The sequence below is a fragment of the Tenrec ecaudatus genome, chromosome 3 (assembly GCF_050624435.1).
Source record: "Tenrec ecaudatus isolate mTenEca1 chromosome 3, mTenEca1.hap1, whole genome shotgun sequence".
NCBI lineage: Eukaryota > Metazoa > Chordata > Mammalia > Afrosoricida > Tenrecidae > Tenrec > Tenrec ecaudatus.
The window spans coordinates 60,825,282-60,847,951 of record NC_134532.1 but is presented as its reverse complement, the minus strand read 5'-3'; the positions used below and the strand labels follow the sequence as shown (position 1 = coordinate 60,847,951).

General features: G+C 41.8%; 1 protein-coding gene across 7 annotated transcripts in view; it reads left to right on the top strand.

The window, feature by feature from the left end:
- Positions 1-20,595, top strand: part of TRIM2 (tripartite motif containing 2) — a 131,586-nt gene extending 110,991 nt beyond the window's left edge. For 6 of the 7 annotated variants that reach the window (XM_075543682.1, XM_075543684.1, XM_075543681.1 and 3 more), the window contains 4 exons: positions 6,724-6,892; positions 7,875-7,945; positions 11,070-11,210; positions 15,694-20,595. In XM_075543682.1, coding sequence (XP_075399797.1) covers positions 6,724-6,892; positions 7,875-7,945; positions 11,070-11,210; positions 15,694-15,846 — 534 coding nt within the window. In that variant the 3' untranslated portion in view covers positions 15,847-20,595. Of the gene's footprint in view, positions 1-5,452; positions 6,030-6,723; positions 6,893-7,874; positions 7,946-11,069; positions 11,211-15,693 lie in introns of those variants that run through there. The other variant, XM_075543685.1, reaches the window with a different exon arrangement.
- The last annotated feature ends 2,075 nt before the right edge of the window (positions 20,596-22,670 follow it).

The window sequence follows — 22,670 nt, the reverse complement described above, 5'->3', positions numbered from 1 at the left end:
CCAATGTGTATCTTCTACCCCGTCAATGAAAGTGTTGTGTCACATAGCTCTCTGCAGAGCCCCGGTGGCGTAGTGGTTACACATTGAGCTGCTAACCAAGGGTCAGCAGTTCAAAACTACCAGCTGCCTCTCAGGAGAAAGACAAGGCTTTCTCCTCCTGTGAAGAATTACAGTCTCAGAAACCCACAGGGGCAGTTCTACCTTGTCCTAGAGGATCACTTTCGACTGGGTGCAGTGCGTTTTTGAGCATTTTCTAACGTAATCTGTTCAGTAAGTTAAATACTGGCATTTGATTGTAAAGTACTGTTGCTTCTATTCTGCTTAAAGTGGGAGGCACATTCTTGGAGTAAATGCCGTGGTTTTCTTCCACTTGGTAGAATTCATTGCAATTACACAGAAAGTGCTGATGGCAACTGGAAAGAAGATGGTAGCGTTCAAGGTTGTTTTCTTGTAGACCTGCACCAGTTCTGTCGCTGCCTGCTAGAATGGAAGTAATTCTTTGTTGTCTGTTTTTATGCTAGATAATTATATCCCATTGATATTATAAGGCTGAGTCATTTCAGTCAAACCCAGTGTTCAGGCTGTTATGAAATAATAATAATCTTGATGTAATAAAGTCAAAAGGCCTTTTCCTTTTGATCTGTGCTGATGAGAGAAAGTAAGATATTCTTTACAGGGCAGTAGGGAAGAGTCTCTTTGAGGTCTGTACTGGTCTAGAGAATCGGAGGCAAAGTCGCACAATAGGCTCCCCTGCCAAGCTACTGTTGTTTGCTTCCTCCATCATTGTGGCCCTGTTCGCTCAAAGAGCATGTCCAAATCTCTGCTCTGGGCAAATGGCCACCCCTCTTTCCACACTCTGTGGGTCAGGCAGAGTGACCGCTGGGAAGGTGAGGAGAAGGCACAGATGACGTGCCACAGGCTGGCCTTGGCACTGTCCCCTATCTTGTCAGGGTGACAATAGCTACCATCTTACAGATGAGGCCAAAGTGGTGAAAGAGAGAATGAGTTTTACTTTGAAATTTTGGTCCTAAGTAACTAGAACAGTAATTTCAAAAAGTTTCAGGAAATCAGGAAGTGTTGGTTTAAATTTTCTTGATTTTTTAAAATTTATTAAATGGTTTAAATGGTGAAAATCAGAAGGTAAACTTGATCTGACACTGATTGAGTTTAAGGCGGACAACGTATAAAACTGGCCATGCATAACTACAGCGATTAATTTGGAAATTTGGCAAAAAGAGGTGGCAATTGATGCCATAAACATAAATGAAGTCTAGATATGTATGGCATGGTCACACTGGACAGCATGTTCCACGAGTTACACATGTATGTTAAGTGCTTGGAATGGGGCCGGTCGGAATTGAGATGAACTGCAAGTATATAGACATGCTAGATTTCAAAGACAGTCTAAAAGGAGAGAAAATGCAAAGCATCTCTTCAGTAATTGCTATGAAGATTACATGTTGAAGTAGTATTTTAGTTATATTGGATTAAATAAACTGAGTACAGTGTGATTACTCGGTAATTTGAAATTACATATTTGGCTCACATATTTCTATCAGATGGCTAAATACATGAGCTTCTAGAATTTCATAAAAAATGGAATGAGAAGATTCATGGAGAGGTTCCACAAATGGTTTGAAGCCCCCTTGTATGGAGAGTGTTGGTGGCAAATACACATAAGCAGGCAGGCCTGAGAAAGGGTGGGGGTACGTCCTCGTGCGCCATTGCCATAAAAGTCACCTGAACGTTTCCACTTCCCAGGGCGTAGCAAAATTATGTTTACACTATTATAGTCTGTACATGGACAATTGCATCATATAGAAGTTTGACATATTACGGGAGTTGTCAGCATGTGTCATGGAGACACGAAGTGTGCACATGCAGTGGGGCACAGGGTGCTGATCCACTCACTTGACACAGCTGCTACAAACCTTCCATTTTAAAAAGTAAAATGCAATATCTGTTAAATGAATAAAGCAAAACCCAATTCAACAATGTGTGCACCTGTAAATAGACTTTTTAAAATAAGCCTATAAACGTACCCACGGTCATCAAATTCATTGTGACTCATAGCAACCCTCTGGGACAGGGTAGAACTGCCCCTGTGGGTTCCGGAGGCTGTCACCCTATGGGAGCAGACAGCCTCCTCTTTCTCCGGCAGAGCACCTGCTGGTGATAACCTGCTGCTCTCTGTTCATCAGCCCGACACGTGACCACTACACCCCCGGGGAGCTCAAAGGGGTATGCTTGGCAATCATAATACTTGAAGGGGCTTCAAACTATCCAGGGAAAAATTCTTTTAAATTTTCCACAAACTTTCTAAAGCTCCTCGTATAACAAAGACATTACTGGAAGTTGAATATATATACTATGTTAAATATTTTATCTACCTTATTTACTTATTCCAGAAATACCGTTGGAAGGTATTAAGGTCATTCTTTGACATTTTTAATATATAAAGAATCTGAAACAAGGAAAATTAAGCCCATCAGTTGTGTTAACAAAATTACATTCAACACAACTGACCACAGCAGGAGCAGGTTTTCTGTGGTCTATCACTACCACGTGGCTTCTGTAGCAGAAACTGGGACGTCAGTGAAGGAGCTTCCAGTAGATCCCTAGTAAAATGAAGAGTATCAATACCAGTAGCAAGTAGTGCACAGAACACTTGTGTGTTGAAGGGAGACATCTAACAGTGTAAGACATAAAAATAATAATAATTTTTAAATGATCAAGGGTTCGTGAGGGAGGGAAGGTGGGGGAGCGAGGGGGGAAAAAGGAGGAGCTGATATTAAGGGCTCAAGTAGAAAGAAAGTGTGAGAATGATGATGGCAACAAATGTACGAATGTGCTTGACACAATGGATGGATGGATGGATGGATGGATTGTAATAACAGTTGAACAAGCCCCCAATAAAATTATTTATAAAATAATAATAATAATGCATGGAACAGACAGCTTCCCAACTCTGAAGATCCTGGAGCTACAGTTTTGGGCCTAATAATAGACAGGGGCATTAGGGAGGTTTGGACACCTTAGAATAAGCAACCATTTGATATGAAGCTCTAAAGCTACAGTTCTCAACCTGTGGGTCACACCCCTTTGAGGGCCAAACAACCTTTCCCCAGGGATCACCTAAGACTATCGGAGAACACATATTTCCGATGGTCTTAGGAACCAAGACTGCTCCTGTATCCGTCTCCAGGCAGGTCTACCCACATGCAAATACACCCACATACGAGTATCCGGCATGATGATATCATCGCGCCAACCCCATCACATACACCCCGTACAAATACAGGTGTATGTGAGACAGGGTTGGTGCCATAATGTCACGCGTAGAGAAGCTACTGTGTAGAAAATAGTAGTATTGGAGGTAAAACAACACTTCATGAGTTATAATTACTGGGTAAATGTAAAATCATGTACTGTAAAATCATCACCTACTGCAAAAAATATATATCTCTATATATATCTGTACCATGGGAACTTAATCTGGATGCTCATCTTTTCATATTCAGCTGTGGTTGATGTGAATACTGCCCCCTTGTGATAGTAACAGGTATGTTTAAAAAACAGAATGGTGAATCATGGGAAACTTTAATGAACTGTATTGACGGAAATATGCCATGTGTCATTTTTTGTATTATTAAAGCTATTGTTATATATTTTCATTAGCAAACTGTTCCATGACAATGGATCATGTAGAGAAGAACATTAAGAAAATATAGTGAGGATTTTTAAAAAATCATTTTATTGGGGGCTCGTGCAACTCTTACCACAATCCATACATGCATCCATCGTGTCAAGCACATTTGTACATTTGTTGCCATCGTCATTCTCAAAACATTTGCTTTCTGCTTGAGCTCCTGGAATCAGCTCCTCATTCCCCCACTACCACCACACACACCCCCTCCATCATGAACCCGTGATAATTTATAAATTATTATTATTTTGTCATGTCTTACACTGTCCAACGTCTCCCTTCACCCACTTCTCTGTTGTCTGTTCCCCAGGGAAGAAATTATATGTAGATTCTTGTCATTGGTTCCCCCTTTCTACCTCACCTCCCCTCCACCCTCCCAGTATCGCCACTCTCACCACTGGTCCTGAGGAGTCATCTGTGCTGGATTCCCTGTGTTTCCAGTTCCTATCTGTGCCAATGTACATCTTCTGGATTTTTTACAATATGGTTTTACCTCAATAATTACAGCAAGAATTGAGAAATCGCAGTGTGTTATTTGTTGTCAAGTTCTATCAGCTGAATCTATGAAGCTGAACAAACTAAAACGCCATTTTCATAGCAAGCACCTGAGCTTTGCCAGCAAGGATACCACTATTTTAGAAGCAAAGCTGATGGACTGAAGAAAGCCAGACTTGACACTGGTGGCAAGTAACACAAACAAAATATAGCAGCCATTGAAGCTTCATATTTGGTGGCACTCAGAATCACCAGAGCTATGAAACGTTATACCTTTGCTGAGGATTTACTGTTGCCAGCGACCAAAGACATTGTTCCAGTTATGATCGGAGACGAATTTGTTATAAAATTGAATGTAATTTCCTTATCTAACGACACTGTCCACAGAAGAATAGATAACACATCTGCTGATAGTCTTGATCAGGTAATCCAGGAAATTAAATCTGCTCCACCGCCAATATTTAGCATCCAGCTTGATGAATCTACAGACATTGGAAACTGTTCACAGTTACTGGTTTACGTGAGGTATATTAATGATAGCGACTTTAAAGATGAAGTGTTTTTTTTTTTGCAAACCTCTTGAAATGACAACTACTGCGCATGATGTAGCTGACAGAGTTGGTTGATTTCCGAAAGCATATGATCTCTTGGAAAAAGGTTTGTGGTGTTTGCACAACTATGCTAGGATGTTGATCTGGATTTCAATGTTTGGCAGTGAGTGAGTCGCCAAAAGTCATCGGCACTCACTGTATGATTCATCGGAAAATATTAGTAACGAAGATGCTGCCACAAGAGTTACAAGAAGTAATGAGCAGCACCATAAGTTCTGTCACTTTCGTAAAGTCAAGCACTTTAAACAGTTGACTGTTTTCACAACTGTTCAATGAGTTGGATGTGCCGAATAATGCTCCGCTATTTCACACTGAAGTGAGATGGTTGTTGAGAGGAAAAGTTTTTAAATGTGTTTTTGAGCTTCATGATGAATTCAAAACGTTTTTTAATCAGAAAGCAAGACCACAGTTCGAAGCACTTTTCAGCGATAAGCGTGAACTTCAGAAAATAGCTTACTTGGTTGACAACTTTTCCATCTTGAATCAGTTAAATTTATCACTGCAAGGACCAATGGCAACCTGTCTCGATTTGACTGAAAAGATCTAATCATTCCAAATGAACCTTCAGCTTTAGCAAAAATAAAAAACTTTGGATGAAAATAAAATTTACATGTTGCCTACCTTATCTGTTTTCTTTAAGGAACATGACATTGAACCAGACAAAAGGATTATGATGATAATTCTGTGAAAGAACACTTACACATGCTTGCAGATGAAATTTCATCGTACTTTCTAAATCTACCTGACACCCCATTTGCACTTGCCAGAAGCCCATTCACAGTCAAAGTTGAAGATGTCCCTGAGACAGCACAAGAGGAGTTCATTGAACTTATTAACTGATGCAACAAGAACTGATTTCTCTGCAATGCCAATTCTGGATCAAGTGTTTGCAGTCATATCCTGTTCTGTCTGAGACTGGCTTGCATCTTCTTCTATTTCCAACAACATATCTTTGTAAAACAAGGTTTTCCAACTTGTTGGTTGTCAAGTCTTAAGTCCAGAAGTTAACTTGTTGTGGAAGATGATCTTCATTGTGCTCTTGCAAAGACTGCTCTGAGAATTTCTGATCTGGTGAGAGAGAAGCTATCTCCACCTCCTCACGGATGTTGGCATTTTATGCATAGAGTTGCAAAAAGTAGCTATGTAATTTACTGTTGTTATATTAAGACTGCTACCCATTGCTACACCATGCTTCAAGACAAATTTTCATTTACTTGTAATTAGAAATAAATATTTCACAATATATGATGACATATTGTTTTGTGATTAATCACTATGCTTTAATTATGTTCAATTTGTAACAAGGAAAATACATCCTACATATCAGATATTTACATTACAATTCATAACAGTAGCAAAATTACAGTTATGAAGAAGCAACAAAAATAACTTTATGGAAAAAACAAAATAATTTGAGGTCACCACAACCTGAGGAACTGTATGAAAGGGTTGCATCATTAGGAAGGTTGAGAGCCACTGCTCTAAAGGGTTAGGAGAGAAGGGAGAATTAAAGCAGAAAATAGAGGGAGAAAGTGGGGTAAGTGATATTTCAGAGCGGGGATTGCCGTCAGTGAGATGAAACCAAAGGGTATGAATTGTTGAGTGGAAACCTGAAAATGTTTTTCAAAGGTCACAAATCATATAACAAGAGCTTTCTAAATTTCCTAGATATGAGTTACAAGTAATTTTTGCTGTCAGTTTCTATTTAATTGATTTTAATTTTATAAGCTTAACTAATATTACTATTTATAATGGAGAGATTGTATATAAGTACTGCTGTTTATATAAAATCTGCAATCAGAAATGATGAGTACTGAGAGCTCAGGGCCCCTCCTAGTTTGCCATGAGTGTTTCCCGAAGCAGATGTCTGTCCGCGTGCTCTGTGGCTGATTTCTGTGCTTGCTTCAACAGACAAAAATTGGATCGGGAAAGCTGATGGGGCCCAAAGGCGTTTCTGTGGACCGCAACGGGCATATTATTGTGGTGGACAACAAGGCCTGCTGTGTGTTTATCTTCCAGCCAAACGGGAAGATAGTCACCAGGTTTGGTAGCCGAGGAAATGGGGACAGGCAGTTTGCAGGTACACTCGATGGTAATATGTACACCCCCTTTTCTATGCTTCTTCTGCTCATGCCTGCATGAGGGTCAGGGCATGTGGAAGGCGCCACATCCGCAGTGTGTTGGCTGGCTTTGGGGAACTGCTGGAGATGACCCCTAAGCTGAAGCCAGGTAGATGCAGCTTCTCCATTACACCACTGGCAGGAAGTCAGGCTGAGATCCATAGGCAGTTCTTGATGAAAGTTTACAACTCAGCAGTCAATCTAGATCGTTCATATTAAATAGAAATGTTCCAATAAAGGAACAAGGAAGGTAACTCCCATTTCCGCTTCACTGCAGTTGTCTTTGAAACCGGGCCCCTGTAAGGAGGCAGGAGTTGAGCCTATTTAACGGGTACAGGGAGTCCCTCTTGCAACCACAAGCTTACTTGGGTTTTCATAGCTGCAAGCAGAGGCTGAATCAGGCGGTTAAGTTTTTTTTTTTTATTAAGGATGCTTTGGGTGGTTACCATTAAATCAACATAATCTTTCTTTCTGCTTTATCTCCAGTCTTGCCAAGTTCTGAATGTCACCCAAAATTACATAGCATGGGTTTGAAAACAAATGCTCCCCATGGACGTGCCGACTTGCCCTGTCTTGCCTCTGTGGAGAGCAGAGGGCCCTAAATTGACTAACTCCCGCTCAGGGGAGCTGGCAGACGTGACTTTCAGAGGGTGGCGTGGAGAAAGATTTCCAATGCTTATTGCTCATGCACTTGACCAGGGCTGCTACAGCTCTGACCACGATGTGGCAGTGACTACGCAGTCTCAGTCTAGAACCGCCCAGGGGCCGTGCCTCCCTGAGCCGAGGGTTCGCTGAGGGGTCTCCCAAGGACACTGGTCCTGGTTCTCTCGTAAATGACCGAGTCAGCTGTTGAGTTCTTCTCTGTACATTAACTGCTATATTGTTGTAATCATTTAAGTTGTTACAGTCATCACATGGGTTTTTTTTCCATTTCTGTTACAGGTCCCCATTTTGCCGCTGTAAATAGCAATAATGAAATTATTGTTACAGATTTCCATAATCATTCTGTCAAGGTACTCTAAGCACAAAACTAGTTTTTGACGTTTAACTGCTTTTATTAATGTAAACAAGGAACTTGTCTTTCTGCTTAAAGGTGCAGGTTTTAATTTGGACATGGAGATTTTGGAGATTGACAAATTAAAATATGGTAACAACGAAGTCTGTCATTTGAAATGGAACTAAATGGAGATGACTTGAAAATTAAAAACAAAAAACAAAAACATGCCTTGAACATAGAACCTTCTGAAGCTTAAATTGTGTGGCTGTTTAATAAACAAAATCACTCCAGAAATTTCTTGTCGTATAAGGTCTTTAGAGCAAGCGTAGTTATCGAATCCCTGTTACAACAGGTTTGGCAGCAGTCAGTCCTACCTTACATGGTGTAGGATGTGTCACTTCGTACAGAGCCTTCGCGAGCTGGGTGTTAGCGAGTCAGTGGCCTCCTGCCATCCACCTTTGCCAGAAGGGAAGGAAAGAAATTGGCCTCTGTTATAAATAAGTCAGGAAATAATCCAGTGCTGCAAAACATTTTTCATTTCCTAAAACCAGAATACACTTAGGAGTTAGTGTTTTAACCACGCCTTCTCCGGGTGTGGTGCACGTTGTTGGCTAAGGGTTTTCTCCAGCGCTGCTACCCAGTGACTGGCCCCCCCAGTCAGTTAATAGCGGACTGATTCCTTTAACAATGGGCTTTCAATAAGAAGACCCTGGCAGTGCCACAGCCAGCAAACACCTGGAAAAGATGCTGTCTTCCTTCTCCAGCCCCTCACGGCCCTCCCCAAAGATAGTAAGAGTGGGTCAGTTCCTATGAGTAGGTCTGTGAAGGCCTCTGCGCCTTTCCCTTCCCGGGACTCCAAGCAGCACTTAGCACTCTGCTGGTATACGAGTTGGTGTTTGACCAGCCCTGAAAATAAAACATATATGTACCGACCCAACATTGCCAGTTAGGGAGCAGTAAATTAGTTCTTACAAAACAGGTCCATATAAAGTTCCACTAAGTATCCAAAAGAAAAGAAAACTTTGAAGAGAAGTTCTGGAAGATTATTAGAAAATTTGCTGCAAAAACCCATTCCAAGAAGCAAAGCTATAAAAACTATTTCAGCAAATGCTTCTCTCTCTTATTATACTCTAGCTGAACAATTTGTAAGCAATTTAATAACACTTTAGAAGAAAATAGTAAATATGAGAAATGGTTCATTCTTACATTTCTGAAAGTACTTAATTTTCATTACAATCTCAAAACAAAAACTCTCTACCAGCGAGACAATTCTGGCCCCTAGTGATCCTACAGGAACTGCCCCTGCAGGCTCCAGGGCTATAGAGCTCTCTCTACGGGGGTAGCAAGCCCCATCTTTCTCCCACGGAGCAGCTAGCGGGTTCCCGGCTAGCCTTGAGATTGGCGGCGCAGCCTGTAACCCACAATCCCACCAATGGAGGTAGTTATTTCAGTTGCCTATTTAAACTCAGTATTTCTCTTATTTCAAAAGAAACCATTGTCTGCTCTGGTTTTGCTCCTTTGACAGCGATTGTGATGTAGTTTTTTAGAACACTCAGACGGTTGTTTCCTGTGCCGGCAGTGGAGTTAGCAGTGCTCTGGATGCAGGCAGCTTCTCGGATGGCACACGGGAAGACTAGCAGGAGGCAGGGCCAAAGTGTGCTCCAGTTAATTCTTTAGTATATTTTGTTTCATCAAAAACAAACAAGTCCATCTCTGACATTCTCCATAATTCCTAAGTGAAGCAAAAGCACAAAAAGCCATTTAGATCCTGCCAAGGAAAACATACTGACTCAGGGAGAAAAACTCATGCAAGCAAACCAAAAAGGTGATGTGAGGACTCATGCAAGCGAAAAATGGGAGTCACAGGTGGTGTCTTCAGCAGCGCAAGGGCACTCTTCAAAATGAGCATCTTTTGTGTAAAAAGGATGAGGAGCTGGGAAAGCTCTGAAACTTGACATAGTCTTTAAATTTGGTCCTTGTTGTCTGTGTTCTTTCCAAGGAAGCAAAGGGAGAAATGGCTTGGTTTGCAGTTATGTAATTCATTTAGGAAGAGTCCGTGATAGCTGTTTCTTCTTCTTTATCTTAAGGCAATCTTCAGGAAATTTAGGTTTGGGTCTTTGGTTTATTTTAAGCTTGAGTGGTTGGTTTTCACTCTCAGGGTACCTTATATTTAATGCTTGTTGGTTTGTTAATGATTTTATCCAGTATCTAATCTACAAGATAACAGAAGTTTAAATTAACGGCCCAGAAAAATTTAAGTACCATTAAATATTTTCTGGATCACCAAAATAAAATTATGCTTACTTCCATTGCTAATGTTAAACACGTTGTATTAAAATGGATCTTTCTCAAAGTCAGTACTCTGTATATGGGTATGTAGAGTAGAATTAATAAGAATTTTCAAAAAAAAAAAAAAGAATTTTCAGTGAACCACAACAGCCCATTTTGTTAAAACTCCCTTCCAATAGCCACCCCTCTCCCTGTAGACTCTATTAAAGTCTTACACTTGTATGCACCCTCCATTTTAACACCAAAAAATCCTGTGCGTTAATTAAAAAATTCATTTCTTCTTCCTCACCCTCTGCTTGTTCTCTCTGTCTCTCTCGCTCTTGCTCTCCCTCCACAAATGAATTGCCCATTACAAATGTGAATCCAGCCTATTCTTTGTCATATTGACTTAGAAAAATGATGATAATAAATTCTCAACATCTGGACTAACTAACCTAACTCTAGCTCTTTGATCTCTGTTCAAATACGCTTGCCCATTCGTGAAATCTGGCTATACTTAAAAGCAAAAGAGTAATATTGTTGAAAATTACAACTCTACTTATTCATACCACCATATACTTAGATAGTATTTTCAGTTTACTTTTTTAAATACATTCAAATGTTTAGCATAAGTTATTTAATGACCAGCATAAGCCCCGCCTTCCAAAAGAAATAGTGGTCTAAGTAAACATCATATACATAGAAAATTGTGGAATGACAAAAAGGGGTATGTTGGTCCTGTCTGGTTTGTAGATTTTTTTTTTAAGAATATCTTGAGTCAAAAGTCGTGATATCTTGCTCAATTTTTAGAAATCTATCATGGTGGTTCAGTCATTTTAAGTAAAAAAATCATCATTAAATATCTCATGCAGGTATTTAATCAGGAAGGCGAATTCATGTTAAAGTTCGGCTCAAATGGAGAAGGAAATGGGCAGTTCAATGCTCCAACTGGTGTCGCCGTGGATTCCAACGGAAACATCATTGTAGCCGATTGGGGAAACAGCAGGATCCAGGTAGGTGACTGTGCTGATGTATCTGGGTAGCATGCTTGTATCTATGAGAAGCAAAGTACCCTGGAGAATTTCCTGTCTCCACTGGTTGGGTCCTAAGACTCTAGGTGAACATACCAGAAAGACCAAACGATGGAAAGCAGAGTATAGAAAAGGACAAACAACACACTACCGTTCAGGATTGACTCAATGCCAGCAGGCTTGGTGTTTTCTTGGTATTATCGGAACCGACTAAATCAGGGTTTCTTTTTTATAAACTGTCTCCCGGGCATCAGGCACCCAGATGAGCACTAGAGACACATTGTGAACAAGCCACACATTCTGGTTGCATGGATTTTATGAGCTAGCACTGGCTCATTTCATGCTCAAAACCACCTCTGAACACCGGATGCCAATAAGTGGGTTTGGACTCAGGGAGACCCCGTGGGCATCTCAGCGTTTTCAGTGGGTGATGTTTCAAAAGTAGATCATCAGACCTCTCTTCCCAACCAGGGTTTCTTAACCGAGATTGTGCACATTTGAAGAGGCTTGTGGGTAAAATTAAAGAGGACGCAAAAATAGTACTTTAGTATTTTTACTACTAACTGAAATCAGGCGTGTTCTTCAAGTCCATGACTTTGTCATCGAGAGGAATCCCAGGTATTTTTATGTATTTATTGCTGTTGTAGATATCTTGAGTTGCCCTTCAGGCTCATTACTACAGAAATTATTATGCTTATTAGACTCGCCACTATTGCTTGTTTAATGTGCTAATCAAACAGGATTGTTTGTGAGTAGGAATTGACTGGAGTGGCAGCAAGTTTGTCGGGCTTGTTTTCTTTGCTTTTCGGTTAGTGAATAACTCTACACACCGCTTCGCAGTTGACTCCAGCGCATAGCACCCTATGTGGGGCGTAAAGCTTTATGGAAACAGCTTCCTATCCTCTGTGGGGCAGCTGATGGTTCGGATCACTGACTTCACTGTTTAGAGGTCCAAGGCTTACCCGAACAAGTCTTCAAAAAGGGCACGCTCTGCCACTTAATCCAATCTGGAGTAGATATTGGGCTAGCCCTAAAGCCCCGGTAGCAGAGCGGTTCTGCATTGGGCTGCTCACCACAGGTGAGCATTGGGGACCACCGGCTGTTGTACAGGAGCAAGATGAGGCTCCAGTGTAGAGAGGAGCTAGCCTCAGAAAGCCACAGGGGCCTCCTGCCCTGACCTGTAGGGTTGCTGCGAGTCGAAACCGATTCGATGGCAATGAGCTTGCTTTTCTTGGTTTATTACCTTTAAAGGAGCCCTGCTGCTGTGGTCAAGCACTCCGCTGCTAACCCAAACGGTTACACCAACGGGGCAGAGATGTGACATTTGCTTTCATAAAGATTTCAAACTCACTGCCACTGAGTTGGTGCCGACTCATAGCAACTTTATAGGACAGGGTAGAACTGCCCCCCGTGAGTTCCTGAGACTCTAACTGGTTACAGGAGTAGAAAGCTCCTTCTTTCTCCACAGAGCTGCTGGTGGTTCGGAACTGTGGCCCTTATGGACGGCTATGCCACCGGGACTCGTAATGCATAGAGATTTAGAGCCCTGGAAACCCTCTGGTCAGTTATATTCAGTCCTGTGTAGTCCACTGACTCAGAAACAACTCCACATCAGGGAGCATTACCATTATAGCGTCCCTGGTTGGCAGAAACAGTTAATGCACTTACCCACAAACCAAAAAGCCAGAAGTTCATGTCTACCCAGAAGTCCTTGGAAGAGCGGCCTGGCAATGAACTTCCAAAAAGTCCTCCAGAGAAAATCACATGCGGCACAGTTCTTCTCATGAGGTCACATGAGGTCAAGTTGACCTGTGAATAGTTATTACTATGAATGACATTGAATTTGTAATTTAAAAACTCTCCCCAAAGAAAATTCTAGACCCAAATGGTTCCACTACCAATTCTACCAAATACAGAAGAATTAGTGCTGATTCTACACAATCTTTTCCAGAAAATGGAAAATGTGGGTCCACACCCAATCCAGCTTCTGAAGCCTATATTATCATGATCCCCAAACCAGACATAAACAGTACAAAAAGAAAATGACACACCTGTATTCCTCATGAGTATGGCTGCATCATTTTAAACAAAAGAGTAGCAAGTAGAATCTGGCAGTTTATATCAAGAATTATACACCTTGACCAAGTAGTGTTTACTCCATGTATACAAGACTTTCATATTTGGAAATCATTTTCATTCACCACATTAAAAAACTAAAGAAAGCAACACATGAAAAGCTGCCAACCCTTATAAGACATGAATCAAAACCACGCCCCTCAGCATGGAGTAAAGAAGACTCCTAGCAGCTCTCTAGGACTGTCAGGCGGAGTCCAACCCACAGCAAGTTTAATGGACAAAGTAGAACTGACCCATGACATTGACAATGCTGTAATCACTACCGATGCCAACTGCCACATCTTTCTTCTACCTCGTGGCTGGTGGGTTCACATTTTAGTTTTCATTGAGTGGGTTTGAGTTAGCAGCCTCCTGCCGAGCCACTCCGCACCAGCGCTCCTTCACGAGACGCTAGCAGCAAACGAACCCAGGCCTGACTCCACTGAGTTGAGTCCAGTTCATAGCAGCTTCATGGAGGATTTCCAAGAGTGTAAATCTGTGCAGGACAGACAGCCTCCTCTTTCTCCCATCGTGTCGCTGGTGCATTTGACCCACCATCCTTGCGGTTAGCAGCCCAGTGCTTATCCCACGGTGCCACCAGCTGCTTTCACCAGACGTTGTGAGGTGCCCTCCAGTGGATTTCAACTCACATCAACCCCTGCTTACAAACCCTGCTTGCCCCTGCGCCAACCTCGAGCTGTCATGTTGGAGCCCATTGTTGCAGCCACTGTGTCAGTCTGTCTCCGGGAGTCTTCCTCTTTTGCAATGTCTGCCTCCTAGACACTGATATGCAAATTAAGACCATAATGAGAGATTACTACCTACTTATGGGGTCACTGTGAGTCAGAATCTATTTGGTAGCAGTGAATTGAGTTTATTAGAAGAGCTTTAAAAAAATTTTTTTAATGAGAATTCCAAATGCTGGCAAGACTTTGGAGAAACTAGATCTGTCATACATTGCTGGTGGAAGGATAAAATGGTAGAATCTGCCTAAAAAATAGTGCAACAGTTTCTTTAAAACAGCATAGAAAGAGGGGCTTTAAAGAGTTTGGAAATTTTTAATTATCTTTTAATTTCATTTTGAACAAACTTTTTGAAATCCCCTCAAATACCTACAATACAATCTAGCACATACACTCCTGGGCACTTATCCCAGAAAGATGAAAACTTAGGCCCACAGAAAAACCTGCCCATCATTGTTCGTAGTTTGCATTCAGTGTTTCTTCAAAGACAGCAATAATTAGTTGCTCGACTCTCATCCACTCAGATAAAATGAATTTGAACTTTAAACATAATATAATCCTTTTATTTCTCCACTATTTTTATCTTGTTTACTTATCCCGCTAAAAGATTGCATTTAAAAGGAGCACCCTATGGTTAGTAGTATTTTAGACCAGCTGTCAAAAACTCCAATAATCTACATTTCTACAGAAGCCAAGCAGGGGAACATTTCACAAAGCCATTCTGAATAGGCTCCCAGATGCTAAGGGTTTGTATTGTGACCTTGTGGTAGTACCTGCCTAGTTACACTACTGTTTGAAACGCTGTGCAGGCCGACCACAATGAGCAAACAATAAATAAAACTCATCCTGGGCGCTGTTAAGTAGGAGAAATCTAAAGGCCTCATTTATTCCTTCCAGGCCACTGCTGCCACTGAGAGGTAGGAAGGCGAAGCTCGCTCCGCAGCTCTTGTCTAGGAGAGAGAGGCGGGCTGCAGGCCACTTCTACAAAGCCTGGTGGTCCTGGGAGCCCCGGAGCACTTCTACTCTGTGCCCCCCAGAGTCACGATGAGTCAGAATCAACTCGACGGCAGAGGGTTTGGTTTGAGGTTCGCATTAGCAGACCAAAGGAAACAACTTCATAGCCAAGTGTACATGTCGAGCCTTAGATTTCTCACAGTTCAGTTTCCTGAAAAGAAAGCAGAAGAAGACCGGTCGGTAGGATCTGTTTTCTTATTGTACTCACTCACGGGGACCCCGTCGGACAGGGCAGAACTAACTCCCCCATGGGTTTCTGGGACTGTAAGTGTCCAGGAGTGGGGAGCTCCGTCTTTCTCCCTCGGGAGGCGGATACACACTTTAAGGTGGAAAACATCAGCTTTGGTGCACTTGTCCAGCAGCCTGAAGGTGGCTGGTTAGAACCCACCCCCGTCGCCGCGGGAGAAATGGGCCTGGCAGCGCGCTGTAGCGACCATCGCTTCGAACACTCGATGGAGCAGTGCTGCCTGCGATGCCCGGCGCCTCCCCGAAGTCGCAAAATCCGCTTCATACAAACCTTTAGCCTCTCGGCTTCCATTCTGGTATGTTGCTGTAACTGCCCATAATAACCCTCTGCCCTTTCTGCTCGGCAGGTTTTCGATGGGAGTGGATCGTTTTTGTCCTACATTAACACATCTGCTGACCCGCTCTATGGCCCCCAGGGCCTGGCCCTCACGTCAGACGGCCATGTGGTGGTGGCAGACTCTGGAAACCATTGCTTCAAGGTCTATCGATACCTACAGTAACAGCGAGGAGCTGGGCAGCCCCGCCCGAAGGTCTTGCCCTGTAAACTGGAACGGATTTCTCAACGTGGGACCAGAGTATGACTAGATTTTGTGGGGTGGGGCGGCTAGAAGGAATCATTGGTGAGCTTTCTAAGGTTCCTTCTGAATGTAACAATTCCCCTAAGACTGCATACCTGATTTCCGTAATTCAAATTAAGGTTAAAAAGTAAAAAACAAGAAAAGACTCTTCTACTGAATCTGTAACAAGGGCACCATCTTACACCTGTGAACTATGGCTCATAGAACAGGGGTTTATGTAGCTAAACGAATTTTGCAAATCAAACAAACATTTTCAAAACTTAGGATCTCTAAAGGCATTTGTGAATCCTGGGAATGGTAGCTTTTGCTCAGAGCACCCCAAAAGGAAACACAACGCAAAGCAAACTCGGTTATAGTTGTCTATTTTCTGTAACCAAGGTCCCAAGACCTGGACCCGGGGAATCTTCTAACCTCACTTTCACTGTCGCTGTTAACTCTTGTGACTGGGGCGGTTGCGGGGAGGCGGTGTTCAGTGTTCAGTTTTCTTTGGAGGGTGGTCATCAGTAACTATGTATGACTTTAAGAAAAAAAGGTAAGGCTGTCTTGCAAGATCCTCCCAGCTCTGATCAGCAGGCCTTGAGTTTTGCACCGAAGAATCAATGCAAATTTCCCAACTTTTCCCGGTTAGGTCCAAGATGCTCTTGTGCTCGCCTTGCAAGGGCAAGCAAAGTACGTTTTTAGGGAGCCCTGCAATCCCTGATGTGTGGGAGAGCGGATGACAGGAGTCAGGCCCCCTTGGCTAGACAAGAGCCCTGTGGACTCCAGATGAACGCACTGGAATGTAATCAAGCAAAGGTTAGTCAGGTCGTCCGTGCCATGGCCTCACCTGCATCTTTCCTCTCTCGCTTTGTGAAAGCGGAAGCTTTACCTCTTGCAAGATGTCAGCACATGCAGTGGGACACCGGTATCCTAGAACAGAGAGCCGTAAGTAGCCCTTTGCGGACGGCTGGTGTCGACCAAAGGCATGTGATGGATTGATGGTTTCCCCTTAGAAAGCAAGTGTTACCAAAGTTGTGTTTTCTCAAAAAGCATTACAGGTAAGGGCATGTCACGGTTATTTATCATTGTCTAATGAATAGTAGAGGTGTTATGGAACTATGTATACATGATTAGGGTAAGATAGAGTGTGTAATATATATCTATATAAATATATATAGCTGAATCTTTGGTGTACTGAAAGACAGACGGGCACTGGCCGGCCGGCCATTCCTCAGCATGCCCTGTACTGGGCACTTGTCAGCCGTCCTCTGGGAGCCAGCCCTGAGGCACCTTCTTCTTTGCTGTTTTCCAGGCCTGGGGCTTGTGGTTGACTTACAGGCAGAAAATGCCACCTGTGCTTTAAGGAAAAAGCTAAAGAAAACAAACCAAATTAGATGCCAGAAGAAAAGTTCTATTCAACTTAAGTCTAAAATTAAATAAGTGCATTTTGAGAAATCTTCAGCATAATATAGTCAACACTTAGCCTGTCGGTGGTACTGTAAATTATGATGCCGTCTCTTTCCACTGTTTAATTTTCTACTCAGTTCTACCAAATAGGATGTCATATTTGGCATTTTTGAGAACGCCTTTGGAGTCTTTTTCACTGAAAGCACCTTAGAATTGTCATCTAAGAAAAAGTTCCCATATGTACAATTATGAATGTGATACTATTGCTTATTAATTTATAATGCAGTCATTCTCTTACATAGGATTTAAATTCTTTAAAGGATAATCTAGCTCCTTGCAATTGTTTATTATGCCCAAATCAACATCTGACGAAAACAACAGCAACACCAGATTTTTCAGGAATACTGAGGTTTTGTATTTTTTTCCGTTAGGTAGTGTATAAAAACATTTGAGCTTCTCCATGGTAGAGTTATAAAAGATTAGAATGTTAAGCTAAGATCCTATTTCCTAGCATCAGTGAAATGAGTCTGTGAATATCTGGGGACACAGTGATGAATAAAACAGAAAGCCCAGCCCTCTTGTTCTTACTTTTGGGGGAGTGGGCATTTCATTCCGCCCTGTCCTAACATGATACATAAAGGATAGGTTAGATTCTTGATCATTCTTACACTGTTTAAGAGAAAACTTGGGAGTGGGTTGGATTCATTTTCATTTACTTTTACAAGTAAAAATGGCTTCCTCTTTAGATTCGAAGGAGCCCTGGTGATGTATTGGTTAAGCGCTCAGCCGCGAACCCAAAGGTCAGGAGTTCAAACCACCAGCCACTCTGCAGGAGAAAGAGGTGGCCGTCTCCTAGCATAAAGATTAATCAAAATCCAATACCCTCGAGTGAATTCCAACTTACAGCCGCCGCCCTACAGGAGAGAGTGGCACTGCCCTGTGGATTTCCGAGACTGTAACGCTGTACAGGAGTAGACAGCCCCAACTTTCTCCCAGGAGCACTTGGTGGTTTTGAACTGCTGACCTTGCAATTGGCAGTTCAGTGTGTAACCACTCTGCCGCCAGGGCTTCATCTACAACCTTGGAAACCCTCTGGAACCACCCTATTCAGTCCGATAGACGGATGTGCTGAGTAGAAATGGACTTAATGGCAATGGGTTTGGAATACAGATTCTGCTGCAGGCTGTTGATGTAAAGACTGGTTTATTTAAAGAGATTTTATGCACAACATTTAAATTAGATCTGTGAACTTAGAATTAAACTTATGAACTAACCAGCCATCATCTACCAGGCCGGATATTGGTTGGATTAGGTGCAAAAATCATGGTTTCCTTGTCAATATTGGCACAAACTGGAATGAGAGAATGGATACCTTGGCTCTGACCTTGTTCCACCAACTGCTCACAAAACACTTGCCTGTGGACATTCTAGGAAACAACATTTTTCTCAACAACAACAACAAAACATAAAAAATGTAATCATGTACGTTGACATATAGATAGCATTTCATACTTGGATATTATGTGAATTTACTGTACTTGTATTTCTTGGTAAGCATATTTTGGGGAAAACCGTGCTGCTGATAAGATACAGAGAGACAAGATTTTAGTGAAATCTTGTCACCTCCTGTTGAAAATGGTTTCTGGTAAACTGAGAAGGATATTAAAAGGAGTGGCTTTTTTTTCTGGGCTACCACTATTCTTGGATTCCTCTTGGTCACATGTACAGAACCTGTTATACATTCATGATAAGTAGCACTGAACAATTACTCATTGCCCACCCTCACCCTCCACCACCCCGGGCACTTATGGCAAAATACTGCCACTTAGAATTTAAAGGTCAGTTACAGTTAATCCCCTCCCAATAGAGAGCTCCCCTGCTGGACATGGGACCATGGGGCCACAGGGACTCACTTGGCTGACCATCCAAAAACAGGAATCAAAATTCTTTACGTGATGTGTGCTTTTTATTTTTAAAGTAGTACTTGGTATTTTGATCAAGCATTCATCTCCAGAAGTCCCAGTTTTCTTATTTTAATTTGTTCTTTGATTAGCCACTAGATTCGAGGCAGACAATACTCCAGGTCCATGCGACTAGAACGCGCTTGCTTCTGCTCCTCAGTATACAGGGTATGTCTTAGCACAGAGCTCACTGGACTAGCAGTGCATTAGCAAGTGTCTGTGGATCCTGGCCGCGAGAGGGTTACAAAATGTCTTCCAGTCATACCTGCTGAGCTGATTGGAAGAGGGGCAAATACACATCAGGTCACCTGCAGATGACGTCAAATGGGACAAATCATTTTGTACATTTGGCTCTCACTTAGTAGCCTCTTGGTTTGCCAGATTCTGAAAAGGACAGGGTGTCTTTGGTTTAATAATTTCAAAACACGACACTTCCATGTCAGGTAAAATTGCAGCTATTTGATGCAAACATGATCTAATTTTGGAAAATGAAAATCGTTCAAACTGTTGCATTCTGTAAATGTTGCAGGGTTTTTAATTTTACAATTATTTAAATATTTTTGATAACTAAGAATCTAGTATTGCCATAAAGGAAACTAAGTGCCCATTAAAAATCTGTTTGTTATAAATAACCTTTTTTTTTCTTCCTTTGAGATGACAGTAAGCTACAAATCATGATGTTAATCTTAAAACCTTTCAGAAGATGAGTTGGGTGGCAGTGATTGTGGCTCTGTTTGTTGAGAATGTATGAGAGTTATTAATATTCTCGTGTAGATTATAAATTGGCTCTGTTGTTCCAATGAATGTACAGCACTTCCATTAAACTTGTGAAAGCAACACGGCCTTAATCCCAATGCTTTTGCTTTATGACATGGGAATGTTCTGTCACAACAGAGTGTGTTCTTGTAATAGAATTCTTCTCACCGTCCTTAAGTCGAAGCCTTTCACACCTACCTGTGAGCACAAAGGCTTTTGCCCCCTGCTTCCCCGGTTTTTCTTTTTAAATGTTGTACATTCCATCTTTCTAAGTCAATCTCATACGTCTGTGTATAGAACACTAAATCTGGCGCTCTCCATCATTGGTACTGATCTAGCCTCTTCATTTGGTCTTTGATGATTCAAAATGCTGAATGCCTATTGAAAGAATGAACCCTGTACTTCAGAGTGTTTGTACATCGTAGCTACCTGTGTACCACAGTATTTGGATGCGTTGGTCTACAATAAAACTTTAATTCTGTCTTGAAGCATAGGAGAAACAAGAGTCATACGATATCTTTACCATGCGCAGCATCTCAGATCATTATAATAAAGCTTGTTTTCTCCATCTTCAGGCTGAATGCTTATTTGTTTTAACACACTTTTCTTTTTCGGTGAAGGGAAATGAGGAATTCAGAAAATGTGGAAGTTACCAGGCCTCTGCCTAACAAACTGTTGAGACTTGTGAGAGAAAACGTAGTGAAATTTTTGTTGGTTATAATGCTAATAGTGTTTACAACATTATCTCTGACAAAGCTTTGAAACCTCAGGGCATACACGAGTATGCATCACATGTACATTTAGGACAGCGGTCCTCAACCTGTGGGTCGCGACCCTTTCCCAGGAGCCGCCCGTTCATAACAGTAGCAAAATTGCAGTTACGAAATAGCAACAAAAACAATTTTATGGTTGGGGGGGGGTCGCTACAACATGAGGAGCTGTTTTAAAGGGTCACGGTACTAGGAAGGCTGAGAACCACTGTTTTAGAAGATGGTAAGTACATATCAAAATCACTACCCTTTCCATAAAGAACACCAGGTAAAGAGAGTTTCTGACAGCCAGAGGACACTAGGGACCTCATAGCAAACCGTCTTCAGGGCCCAGAAATGAATTGTAGCAAAATTCATTACAATAGCAATGACCATATTAACGGTCATGCTAATGGTCACTCATTTCAATCAGTTCTCCAGGTTGGCCTGGACACTGGAAGTTAGGTTGCAATGAAGCCTGATGGCAAACAGTTTATCACTTTTCAAAGATACTTACTCCCACGGTAAAGAGACATTTCTGACGTCTCTCTGCAATGTGAAGGTGGTCATTTTATTTATTATTAAAAGATCATTTTCATTGGGGGCTCTTACAACTCTTATTATAATCCAAAGGTTGTCATTGAATGCCTCTTACCTCCAGGCCAGTGTCTGCTCCAAAGCTTTTGACACTAGATGAGACCTATAATCAGGAGCCTAGTAGGTGTCACATTGAGCTACTACCAGCCAGAAAGTCCACCAAATCCGCCAGGCTACATTCATAGTCTTTCTAAAAAGAAGGTTTTCATTAAATCTGTGGTTTGTAATTTGCAGAGGTGGAATGAACACTAAAATTGATCCTAATTAGAAATTCAGCTGTAAGTATACTTCAGGAATAATGGAAGCGAATAAAAATTTGTGTGCAAATAAAAAATAGAGAATAAAATAAAATTTCTTGTGTGAATGTGGCAATTTTTTAAAGAAAAATCCAGAATCATGAGTTGTCGAGAGGTAAAACAATACACAAGAAAGGGATACTGCTGAATAGCAGTTGTGGATATTAATATTATTGACTGCTCCATTTTTCAACTTTATTTTAAGCAGGCACTGTTGCCACTACAGGCTCCTGCAGTTTCAGAATTACCCAAAAAAGTGAAGGTATTCCTGAGATAAGCCACTTGCCCCGTGTTTTAATTCATTCTCTCAGAATGCCCTCCCATGATGCATTTCACATAGTGAGTTTGTTTTCCCAGAGAAGACAAGGAATCCAATTATAGCTACAGCTTGCTGTCCCCTAAGCTAGCGATCCTACTGTCTTTTTTGTTGTTAGCTTAACAAATGTTTCATACTAGGCTTTAGACAAGTGTGAAGGATTTAAAGATTAGTAAAAGTGTACCCCAAAGATATTTTCGTCTGGCTGGAGAAAGAGATCTAGGAATTGCAAGGATGAGCGCAAATTTATTGCTCCCGGGTTGTAGTACACACTTGCACAGGTTTATCCCGAACACTGTGTTTCCGTGTCTCTGGTGGTGGCTGCAGACAAGGTCTCTCGCCGATAACTTGTCTCCGATGTGGTAGGGTAGCTTCATTGAAAAGGTCCGGTCCAAACCAAGGCTTCTGTGGTGATCACTTCCAAGCAGAGGTCAGCTCAGGAGGTTAGAAGGCCTTGTTTGGAATTCCAAAGGAGTAAGTAAGCCTGATACATTTTCTCAAAGGACATGGGATGATAATGGGGAGTTATTAGAAGTTTTAAGAAATTTGAGCTGTATTGTGATTCAAAGTTACACCAAGGAATTGTTTTTCCCATAATACTTGAGGGTATCAACCTCACTGCCATCAAGTCGATTCTAATCCATAGCAACCATGTAGAACAGGGTAGAACTGCCCCTGTGGGTTT